General features: G+C 39.9%; 3 protein-coding genes across 4 annotated transcripts; all 3 read left to right on the plus strand.

Annotated features, from left to right (window-relative positions):
* The first annotated feature begins 1,194 nt into the window (after window positions 1–1,194).
* LOC140765012 (protein SOSEKI 5-like) lies at window positions 1,195–4,047 on the plus strand. Its single transcript, XM_073103923.1, has 4 exons — window positions 1,195–1,577; window positions 1,660–1,729; window positions 1,823–2,656; window positions 3,550–4,047. Exons 1-4 carry the CDS (start codon window positions 1,364–1,366, stop codon window positions 3,689–3,691), a joined length of 1,260 nt encoding a protein of 419 aa, XP_072960024.1. The 5' UTR covers window positions 1,195–1,363; the 3' UTR covers window positions 3,692–4,047.
* Window positions 4,048–4,503: 456 nt separating this feature from the next.
* Window positions 4,504–7,003, plus strand: LOC140765013 (uncharacterized). 2 transcript variants are annotated; one of them, XM_073103925.1, is made up of 3 exons: window positions 4,504–4,727; window positions 4,831–4,958; window positions 6,723–7,003. In XM_073103925.1, the coding sequence occupies exons 1-2, from the start codon at window positions 4,650–4,652 to the stop codon at window positions 4,909–4,911; spliced, it is 159 nt and encodes a 52-aa protein (XP_072960026.1). In that variant the 5' UTR covers window positions 4,504–4,649; the 3' UTR covers window positions 4,912–4,958; window positions 6,723–7,003. The 2 variants fall into 2 exon arrangements, with proteins under 2 accessions (XP_072960026.1, XP_072960025.1); XM_073103924.1 differs by having other exon boundaries at window positions 4,563–4,727; window positions 4,831–4,959; window positions 6,470–7,003.
* A 3,915-nt stretch (window positions 7,004–10,918) lies between these two features.
* Window positions 10,919–11,687, plus strand: LOC140765665 (uncharacterized). The gene has a single exon (XM_073104855.1). The coding sequence runs from the start codon at window positions 11,003–11,005 to the stop codon at window positions 11,531–11,533; it is 531 nt and encodes a 176-aa protein (XP_072960956.1). The 5' UTR covers window positions 10,919–11,002; the 3' UTR covers window positions 11,534–11,687.
* The last annotated feature ends 322 nt before the right edge of the window (window positions 11,688–12,009 follow it).

Here is a 12,009-nt window from a genome sequence, read left to right on the forward strand (position 1 = left end):
GGAATCCAAATTTGTCAGTCGTCCGAGCATAAAATCAAGCATGAGATCTGCACCAGGGCCACCTCAGATGGAACGAGAATCGGTCGAGATGTTTTTTATCTTGTCTAAGTCAACCATTTAGTTCACATTTCAGGCATACGTCCAGGTTGATGGGGTCCACCCTAGAGATAGCTCCTCTGCAGCACGATCACAATCATACGGTCATCACAACATTCCTCTGTGTGGCCCATCATCAAAATAACATGTTACTCTTTCACGAGTCACTAATCTCCAATTAATGAGACGACGTCTTTGACTCGTTTGCTTGCATCGTAGACTACCGACCTACTATTCTATTCGAACAAGTACGACTTTTTGACTAAACCGTCCACGTCGTTGACCCAAATATTATGTCCAACTCGGCTCCCGTGGCTCGATCCCCCCCCCCCCCCCCCCCACCCCCACATAAGATTTTTTAAAAAAGAGGAGCTTAGAGACTAAATGAAATGAGGGATTATTAAATGAATATATACGAGACAACCAAAATGCTACGCAGACGGAATAATTTCTTAGGCTACCTACGGTGAAAGTATAAGCTGCAACTAATTTTAAGAACTAATAAATGATTAATTCTTTGTGCTGGAATTAGTAGAGATAGAGACTGAAAAAAAGAAAAGAATACTACTACTCGAATTCACTCTATAGTCAGCACAGAGGTGACGTTGGGACTTTATGGGAGGTAGTTGAAAGAAGAGTCGTCAAATTCTCGCGGCTTTTTCCTTTCAATCGACGCGATGGCTCCTCTCCGCGATTTGTCACCGGCTCTCTCCGATGGATGCGACCCAAAAAGACAAATCTGGCCCTGACTTCGTAGACGATGACCCACAAAACCACCGCATTATTTGCAAAAAAAGGTCATCGAACTGAAGGCCAATCTTGCCATTATCCAGTGCTCGTACGACGAGATCTTGAGAACTTTTGTCATCGTCCTCTCTCTTGCTTACAGTAATCCCATGAGCCCCATTCTTGTTGCTTTCCTCCTGTCAATGGCATCAAAATACAGAAATGTAATGTTTTTAGCAGATAACACCCTATACTCGAAATATCGAGAGATCTTTTCCGAATAAAATGGAAAGTGGGGGGTTGACTTGTAAATATGTAGGTCCTAATTTTTAAACTTATTTAGTGGGAAAAAGAACTGAGAGTAAGGAGTCCGCCCGCTTCGCCACTTTCCGCGCTTCCACACTTTCCACACTCACACCGTTCTAATACTATCCTTTTCCGAGCCCCCGTTCGTCCTCTATAAAAACCCCTTGCACCTCTTTCTCTTTCTAGATCTTCTCGAGTTCCTTCTTCTCTTCTCGTAAACTTCTAAAATTGGAGGATGGCGGTGGCTTCGAGAGGAAGAGTGGAGCTGCTCAAGCAATGGAGGGATCGAGCGACGAGCCCCGAGAGGACGAAGGTGTGGACGGAGCCGAAGCCGAAGAGCTCGGCGAGGAAGGTTGCGGTGGTTTATTACCTCTCCAGAAATGGTCAGTTAGAGCATCCTCACTTCATGGAAGTCACTCTCTCCTCCCCTGAAGGGCTCTATCTCAAAGGTATTTTTGATATGGGAATAGTTTGATTTCTCCGTTCGAGTTTTGGTGTTTGCGGTGATGCAATGCTCTGTTTTCGATTCAGATGTGATCAATCGCTTGAATCTCCTCCGAGGGAAAGGGATCGCTAACACGTACTCATGGTCTTGCAAACGGTAGATTTCGTGCAACTTTGAATGATTTTGTGGAGTTTTTCTTCTTCTTTTTTAACTTTTAGTTTGGAAATTGAGGGGTTTGCTGTGATTTAGGAGCTACAAAAACGGATTCGTGTGGCACGACCTCTCTGATGGCGATTTCATCTATCCGACTCACGGGAATGAATACGTTCTCAAGGGATCCGAGCTACTCCTTTATGCCTCGACGAGTCCGAGATCTCGAGATACCTCCTCTTCGTCGTCGAGCTTCGAGAAGCCTCTCGATATTCCTAGATCGGCGCAAGATGATTCGGACTTCCCTGTCGCGAGGAGGAAGAAGGCGACGCCGCGGTGGAGCTCCCTCGATCTCAACGAGTACAAGGTGTGCAAGGAGGAGGTTACGGCGGACGCGGCGACGCAAACGGAGGAGAAGAGACCCTCGCGGCGGCGACCCGCCCCGCTCAACGAGGGGCGTGACCAGATCCCTGCCGCAGAGGACGAGAACCCCTCGACGGAGCTCGGGAGCGACGAGATCTCGCCGCCGCCATCGTCCTCGAGTCCCGAAACCCTGGAGACCCTCCTCAAGGCCGAGGTGCGAGTCAACGCTGCCGCCGTAACAGAGCCGCCCGACCAGGATCGGACGATGGGGAGCTACGGGAGCGGGAGGATGCGAGCGTCGGCGGTGCTGATGCACCTGATCTCATGCGGGTCCATCTCGATGAAGGAGCACGGGGGGCTCTCTGTGGCGCCGCAGTACAGGCGGAGGGCGCCACGTGGACGGTCGGATCTGAGCCGCAGGGAGCTGGATGGCTTAGTTGAGAACCCGGGTTTCGCGGCGTTGGACAAGGAGTACTTTAGCGGGAGCTTGGTCGAGACGAAGAAGAAGGAGAACGAGGGGGCTGCAGAGTTCGCTGGATTGAAGCGGTCGTCTTCGTACAATGCCGACAGGTAATTTAGCTTCCTCTATTTTTGTTAATTAATCAATAAATTAATATCGGAAATTTTCTTTAAGGCGCGAGATTAGATTTTTTTTTAAGTGGGATCTAGTGAGGGGACCGATCGTCTGTATCCGAGGGTGCAGGAATTTGCTGCAGTTGGGTACTTGCCAGCACTACTGGCTACTGCAATATATCTAGGTCGAACTCCATCTTTACCATATCTCTCTCTCTCTCTCTCTCTCTCTCTCTCTCTCTCTCTCTCTCTCTCTCTCTCTATATATATATATATATATATATATATCGCAGATGGTAGTAAGCTAGTTTGATGGGTGGCTAATTAACTCCTTGTCGCTAAAGGGAAGTACCTTTATATTCTGGTGCATTTGTCGACCCTTTCTTGGGGCTAGTGTAAGGTTGTCCCGGTGAGTAAATCTTTACAGATAACCCCTTACTCACTGAGACAAAATTGGGCAGAGGAGGGAGGCAGATAGTGTGCAGCTTCGACTGCAGTAAATTTATTTAGCCCGAGTTCACTACAGTCTGCACTTGGCTGTAGGAAGAGATAAAACATTTTTACTTAAACAATTTTGAATTTGTATCCGCTTAAAAGCTGCCATGGAGCTGGACTGCAGGCATTCCCTGCAATAAAGGCTGCAAACGATTTGCTCTTTTATTAAGTTGGGTGACAAACTGGTGAAAAAGGTGGGAACCACCATTCTGCTTGATTCCTTGTAGTGTCAGGCTTTTACGATTTCAGCTTCTTCTTTTTTTCCATACGAAGAGCGAGTTTGTAGGAATTGTAGTGCTCAATTGATGGTTAGATGCTACTTTTTTTCTTACATTGGATGGATTCAACTCAATGTACTAATTAATTCATAATCTCCTGTAACTAATATCAAGCAGGAGCTCGAAGTTGGAGTTGGCTGACAAGGAAATCGAGGGCGTCCGTGCCAAATGCATCCCCAGGAAACCACGAAATCCCCCCATTTCGCGCAGCAATCTTGGAAGCAAGCGTATAGTCGACGAACCCCTTCAGAAGTCGTAGAATTCCCAATCTCAAAGGCCTCAAGAAAAGGTTCGCAGAAAAGGGAGGAATATAAAGAAATATATATTGCCTGATACCGAGGACCACAGATGTAATCGGAATGCTTGCATTCGCCTTGCTGATTACGGCACGCAGTTTTTATCCAACCGATGAGGAGAAAAGGAGAAAAGAGGCGTAAAGCTCCCAAAAGCCGTTCGTGTTTGTAGAGAAACGAGACTGAAGCTCTCTTTTAACTTGTGATGCGTTATATTTTGTGGTGTCAAACTCCAATGTTAGGTCTTGTTGTTTCCTTTCGTTTCTTCTGTGCGTCTCTTCCTCTTTGGGTCATTAGTGCTCCAGTATGCTTCCAACTGTTCCTTTCTGGACTCTCGCTGACTGGGCCAGTCTTTTAATTAGATTAAGATACTATTACGAAGACCATCATATATATCTAATATATGTAAGCTCCCTTAGAAAATATTCCTGCCTTCCAGGCATCTTAGCCGAGGGTCTTTAATAAACTTGTACAATTAACTTGAGTTAGTAGTACATCCTACATACGTAGCATTAAATTGAAGGCCTTTGTACTTGAAGTTGCAACGTGTGAAAGGGATAGCTCGTGGTTTGACTTCTAGCCCTCACTAGCAGTCTTAGTCTAGCAGGCATGCATGTGCATCCCACCATATCGAGTGCAACGGGACTATTTATTTTTTTTCTCTTTCACACGGACAGTGTCCAGCTTTTACACAACATGGCCATGCATGTGCCAGTCCTCACTCTCTCTCGCAATAATAATAATAATAAATAATAATAATAATAATAATAATAATAATCTTTACTTGTTCTTCTTTCTTTGCCTAAGATAGCGGGTCGGGTATGGATATACAACCACCCGACCCGTTTTGTTCCTGGTTTCGGCCGTCCCTCCCACCTTTTTTCTCAGTTGCAAGCCCTAAACCTTAAAAACTTCGTGTTAGAGATGGATGCGTCGAAGCTTCTCAAGGAGAAAAAGTTCTGGTTCGCTTCCATACTCGTCATCTGGGCCGCTGCTCTCCAGGTGATCCCGATTGCTCACTCTTCAATCCGATTCCCTTATGACCGGCTATATGGCGATCAATTCGTCGATCTCGATCTGATGCACAGGTTACTTGCTGTTGCAGGGGCATATGATGTGGATGCAGAAGCAAGACGCGTTCCAGCAGAAATTTGGGGATGCGAACGATAAGAACGACTTAGATTGATCGAGATACGATAGAGATATTGCATCACCTTCTTCCGAACCCTAATTGGTATTGTTACCCTTTCCGAAACATGAAGTTAGATAGTGAAATTTATGCTACAAGGAACAAATTTACTTGCTCTTTACTGTGATATGATTTGCTACGTATCTTGCTTTTGGAATACTATATGCTTGTCATACTCTAGCTGCATTACTAAATGACCGAGTTGCGGAAATGGTATGGTAGGATTAACATAGTTACCATAGAACTGAGACATACCTTAAGGTCAGAATTGGAATGCAGGGAAGGAAATTTTCTTTTCTATTGTTTGTAATGCTAAGAATTCATCATGGTTGCTACCACTTCTTTACAACACCTGTAACTGTATTTCAGAATATATCTCACATGGTTACTACTTAGAACACACTTGCATTATAGATGATGGATAATAATTCAGATAAAATTATCTCAATTTTTTTAACAAAAAGGCCTTATGGCTCAGCTTCGTTAGGAAACACATCCACACATCTTAGGCCCTGCTCTATCTCACCAATAGTAGCAAATACAAAATAATGTAACACAAACAACCAAATCAACCAAAACTAGAGGCTAAGCAGACGTCCGACTAAGGAAAACCAAACAATTTGCTCTATCAATAGATAGCAATAGAACAAAGTATCAGCAAACAAACACCATAACATCACAAAACCAACAAAGTATCCACCAGTTCCACATCTACAAGAAGCAACAAAGTTAACAGACAGGTAAACAAAACACAAAATAATCCTTTCTGCCTTTAGCTACATCCATCAACGAGGTACCTGTAGCATTATCTTGACTCAATTCTTTGCCTTAGCATTTTTAGACTTTTAGTTCATGTCCAACAGATAAAACATAGAATTAATTAAGTCCTCCCAGCTACACTGCACTGTCCAGCTAGGTACACTAAATACAAGCGGCTCACCAGACTTTCCACCAACAATTCTTCTCCTTAATCATCTTTTGGCTCCTCCCAATGGTCCAAATTTTCCGCAAAGATTTTAGTATCCTAAAGGAACTCCAAACACCTCTGACCCTTCTTATTTTGGGATCACTAGTGAACTCTCATCTTACTGACCCTCTTATTTAATTGAATTTTAAAGGAGTTCTAGGATATGCAACTTTAGTTCCAATATGGTCTACTCAATTTCCATATTACTATCTAGAACAACAAATTATTGCTGATGATTACGGAATTAAGCTTGCATGACCCTACCTTGTACTGAAAAGGATGCTTCTTTTCTGATAAGGACTTGTATAACACATTTACACTAAATTGTTATTTTCTTGTCATAAGAACTTCAATATATATTTCTTTAACATTATAGAAATCATAATTGTTTTGATTTGTTTGGAACTTTCGTAGGGTTATTTATTACGGACATGATTAAAACCAATGTACGGGCTGTACTTTCATGTCCCTGATGATTTGGACCTAATGTTCTTTGAAATGGTTCATGAAATTTCTTTTCCAAATTTACTCCAGACATGTATTCAAAATTAACTTTGTCAATAAAATCCTCTATTCCCTGCTCAACAGGTGCAAAGAGAGTACTGGAATGAGTTTGTGGAGCTCCCTTATATTTGTTAACCAAACAATGTTCCTCGTGTTTTTGGTTGCCATCTTATCTTGCAGTGCCTTCAATAAGAACCATGTCATGCTCGCTTTCTGTCTCTTTTGCCATTTAGAGGGTCATCATTGTAGTTTGAACATTTGAACTGAAAGTGCTTGTATCTAATTTGTTTGCCTATGGAATAATCATTTGGATTTTTACTTATACGTTCCGACCACGGGTGCATGAAGATAAACTCGAAGTAATATTCTCGTATACAAAGTCAAAGAAGGATGTATTGGTTTTACAAGATGATCCTATCAGAAAGAAAACTCAGATCAGATAACCGCAAAGAAGCAGAGAATACAAAAAAGGTGTGGCTCAGAGAGCTAGGGCAGGAAAGAGATTTTTGTAACCATGTAATATTGGTGCTAGGTTTTCAAGCTTTAATCACCAATTTGTTGGTATTACCATGTAATTCTCATCAGTTAAATACAAACTCCCATTAGTTAACCAATCAAGTCAGGTTTTTTTTGTATTTTTCTGTTTATTTATGCACCTTTAGCCTGTTAAAAATTATTCAAGTTGCGTAATGACTTATGACTGATCAAAGCACGACAAATGAGATTATAATTAATGGGCCCTAAACCAGGTGCAGGGCCCTCAGTTTTACGGTAATCTAACATCTGGGACAAACTAATAACCTAAACATTCACATAATCTTATGTCAGATGCCATCATCTTATCCATTAAAAATAAGATCAAATTGCATCCAAACTCTTCTAAAATTGAAGGGTTGCAGCAATTAGTAACAGTGATCTAATGAGTTGCTTACACATACGGGCACCTACACAAATTTCTTCAGAATAAAAAATTTTAATACAAAACAATACCAGATCCATCAAGGTTCTGCTTACTTCAGACAGCAATTATATGAGCAATGATTGATCAAGTTCGTCCAATCAAAAGAAGCTCTACTGGCATAAGCAAGCCCACCACCAATAACTAATGGCCCCAAGACTTGAATCTTAATATTTTAATTAGTAAACTACAAGAAGAATTAGTATCAAGTTTAGGTGTTTTAGTTGATTGAACAACCACAACTTTAAAAAACAAAACAATAGTAGTAAGAGAAGCTTACACGATTAAGACAGAGGAGATGCGGTGAATCTGAATCGACCCACATATGGAATAATAAATCCATCACCATCTGATTAGCCAATGCCATTAGGATTTTTCCAGAGATGTAATGTTAACATAAGCACTGCTCAACTAAAGACAAGTATTTAAAGAATTAAATAACAAGAAGGTGGGCTCTTGGAAAGAGTATCCAACGTAGTGTGACGGCTATTCCAGGCAAAGAAAAGGCAAAAGAAAGGCAAGTGGGATGTCTGCTGAGTATGATCCAGATATGCCGCAACTCGGCGATGCTTGATGACAATCTAATGGACTTCCCTTGTTTTCTTTTTCTTTTTCTTTTTTTAAATTTAAAATTTTGGTGGTGATGCAACTTAAGAGATTTTCCCAAAACAAAAGTAGAGTTGGTGGAAGGAGAGGATTTTAAAAAACTAAATTTAAAAAGTTCTCGTCTCAAAGTGACTTCCACACCTTGCAGTTCCACCGAAGTTTAATTTTGGTGGTGATACTCAACAGAGCAAGGCATGATAAAGACATTACAATCTCATAACTCCACAGATATATCTTTGTCTTTCCTTCTAATGCAGTCCATATCTTCGCGCTCGACAAGGGTATTATTGTCATTTAAAATCTATTTGTCGCCTTTTTAGTTTTTTCTTTTAGGGGGGTCAAAACTTATTGAAAACTAAAGGCGAAACTGATCCCTTTTTGCCTATAGTTTGGTTGCTTTTCTTTAAGCGATAAAACTGAAGAATATTAGAAATCTATGGAACTCGTAATTTTAAAATAAAACCTCTTCCTGGAATAAGGATGAGCGAAACAGAGCAGCTCTTTGCCTTATTTTACATGCCAATACGTGATTCTTGTGGTTGTTTTGGTTTACTGGACATTAATTATAAGCAAGAAGGAAAGAAATGAATAGAAAATTAAATAAAAAATAATCCATCAAAAAAGTCTTCTTAGCAGAAATATCAACTATACCAGCAATAATGGACCTTCATCATCCAATTGAATTGAAGAAAACTTGCTCACGTTGATAGCAATACAGTTATACAAATCAATGGGCCTTAGATATGGACTTCTGTTTGATTTTTTCTTTTTCTTTTTCTTTTTTTTAAAAAAAAGAAGAAATTGCAAGTTGATTGAATCAGGTAATAGAATCTTAATTAATTAATTAATCAAGTTGAAATTAAAGCTAAGTGGTGGGTGTAGAGAGATGTGGACGCAGCAAACCGTGGAAGTTTAACACTAACCATATTAATTAGTAATAAAAATAGAGCCCATTTGTTTCCTTTCTTTTTTTTCTCCTCTTTGGGAGCATCAAGAGACAGTTGACAAATGCAAAGCTTCTGTCACCATTTCTTAACCCCCTCAAGCTAATCTTAACCTTAAAAGAACAACTCCTCTCTCTCTCTCTCTCTCTCTCTCTCTCTAAAAGTGCCTCACCACTTCTGGGCAGGTTTCATTCTGCTGCATCTTAATAAACAACACTCCATTGGAATGTGATGGTCTTTTGTTTAGAAAATATTGGGGGTGGATTTATAGTCTATGCTTCTAGAGGATGTGGGCAACTTCATATATTAAAAGTCTCTCTCTCTCTTTCTTTTTTTTTCTTCTTGTTTGTCTAATTAAATCACTATTTAGAATAACTAATTAGATGGACAAAAACACTTTTACTTCCTTCTTTCCCTTCTCCTATTATAGGTAGATTTTAAAGAAATTAGAGAATATTTAGAGCCATTAAAAAAGAAGATGGAAAAATATAGTGTTTTTTTTTATCAATTTATTAAGTTAATTAAAATTTAAACTATTCTATTAATTACAGGAATCCCTCTTCAATATATGAAACTTTTTTTAAGAACAAATCATAACAAGCTTAAATCATCCAGAAGAAAAAAAATTCTCTCAATATCAACTTCAAACATCTATGGATGCACACTGTTAGACTTTTACTTCCTCCTATTTGCCAGATAGATTTCTCCAGAGTTGGCTTATGGGCTTATGGCATTATTAAACATTACACCACGGAATACAAAAGCTTCTTTATATTTCAATCCACAAGAAATTAGAAGAGATATTATATTCAAGATTCTATATACCGAATGATCTCTCTTCTCATTTTTAAATGCAAATATATTCGCGGAGACAAGAAGCTGTGTGCAAGTTGCTTAGTCAGCATATGAAGACGGGCAAAAAATAGTAATATAAATTAAGACAGTTGCATAATCTTATTCTTATGTGATGATGCATCTTTGCAATATTAATCTGGGTTTTAAGAGTAGTTGACAACAGTGAGGCAATTATATCTACAATAATTGATCATAATAGCATCCAATCAAATGACTCTCTTTAGCCAAATCAGTGGTCTTAAGATAGTGGATTGTCATAATTAAACTCTTGGAGTACTAATCAAGGTGATGTCAAAGTTTGGCATTTCGGCTCGTGAAACAATAATATAAATGAAATGAATCATCTAAGAGTAGCTCAGCACTATGAGAAAAATGATTCTTGAATATGCACACCAAAATATAATTAATAATTACAAACAAAAAGAAGATGGCAGTAGCAACTTGGATCCCATTTCATGAGCTCAGTCCTCAATAAAAATACGTCATTGCCGACGTGGTTTATTTGCTCTTTATACTACTGTAGTCACCATCATAATTATCTTATCAAACTTTTTAATATATATATATATATATATATATGTAAGATTTTTATGTGAAATAAGAGGAGTATAATTTAATGATTAATGTCACTCTTCTCTTTTATGACTCAAATTTCTGTTAGTTGCTCGTATAAATTCTCTGATATTTTTAATTGCTAACCCTGATGCACGTTATATCTAATCTAGAAGAGTAGAAAAGGAGGATAAATCCATAGATGTCATGGCGTCTTATTCTTTTTCTTCTTTTTTTTCCTTGCTAAGAAAATATTATCTGCATGTTTCATTGCCCAAGTAGGACTGGCATCAAATGGAAGAAAGGAATGCATGGCTAAAATTACTTCGAAATGTCAACGGAATTAGTTAACAGTAAGAGGTCATATTGTATGGATAACCTACTAACAATCTCACACACTCTATTTTCTTCTCTCGCTTCTACTAAAAACTACTACTAGAATAGAAGTGATCAAACCAAACCAAGTTTTGTTTCTTGAGTTAAAAAGTCATTTTATTTAGTTTGTGCTCTCGTCATCTTACGTGCATGTCGGGCGAGTTTGTTTGACAATAAAGAAAGATTCCATACGACTCCTTGTTGGCATCTATCTATAAATACCCATCTCTTTGCCCACTCGTCTTACTCTTTCATTCGTTTTAGCTTCAAATTCTACTACATAAAAAAACTAACGTCTTTAATTATTAATTCTTCCTCATCGCAAGAATGAAGAGGTTTAGGTTCTTCCAGGAAGAAGAGAGCATCAACATGGCCGAAGTCTTGATGCTCTTCTCTCGCAATGGCGGCGGCGGCGGCGGAGGAGGAGGAGGAGGAAAAGGAGAAGGTGTAGTACAGAATCCGGCGCCGGTTAGAGTATTTGAGTGCAGGACTTGCAACCGGCAATTCAGTTCTTTCCAGGCACTCGGCGGCCACAGGGCCAGCCATAAGAAGCCGAGACTGGCGGCCGCCGACGGCGAGATGACGAAGCCGAAGGTGCACGAGTGCTCCATCTGCGGCGTGGAGTTCCCCATCGGGCAAGCCCTCGGCGGCCACATGCGCCGCCACAGGGCCCAGGGGACGTTAGAGCACGGGCTAATTATGGGAAAGAAGGTTGTGGAGAAGAGGAGGGAGTACTTGTGGTTGGACCTCAACCTGCCTCCTTTGGATCAGGAAGAGATCGAGATGGAGTGTCGGAATGTTGGGCTTACGTTTGACTTCATGGACAAGGCCCCAATAGCAGTGGATTGCCTTATCTGATCATCTGCCATGAACTACATCATTCGAGATGAGTTCTTTAATTAGTTTTTTTCTTCTTCTTCTTCTTCTTTCTTTTTGGGGGTGGTTTCGTTTTGTTTTGGGTAGTTAGTGGTTGTAGTCGCAGTTGCCTTGGGAGTTTATTACGTTTTTGTTACTCCTTGGTTAAGCGACTTAATTATCTAGTGTGTAATATTAGAACAATTAGAGAGAGCTAATGTCTTCTTCACATGAGATTAATAGTCTTAACTCATCAACAATATATATATATATATAATATGTAGTTAACTTGCAGAAATGTGAAAGGGGATGTCATTTAATTTGAGTGGTACGAATAAACTTTGCTAATAGTTTTAAGATGGAAAGAGGATTTCGACATGCACACTCTTAATCAGAACTGTAGAAATAAGAAGTTGTTCGACTACGACGCTTGGGCGTATTATTCTTTGGAACTCATAGACAGAACTACTATTGGATAG

Source organism: Typha angustifolia, chromosome 8, assembly GCF_048772165.1.
Source record: "Typha angustifolia cultivar Huaian chromosome 8, ASM4877216v1, whole genome shotgun sequence".
Lineage (NCBI taxonomy): Eukaryota > Viridiplantae > Streptophyta > Magnoliopsida > Poales > Typhaceae > Typha > Typha angustifolia.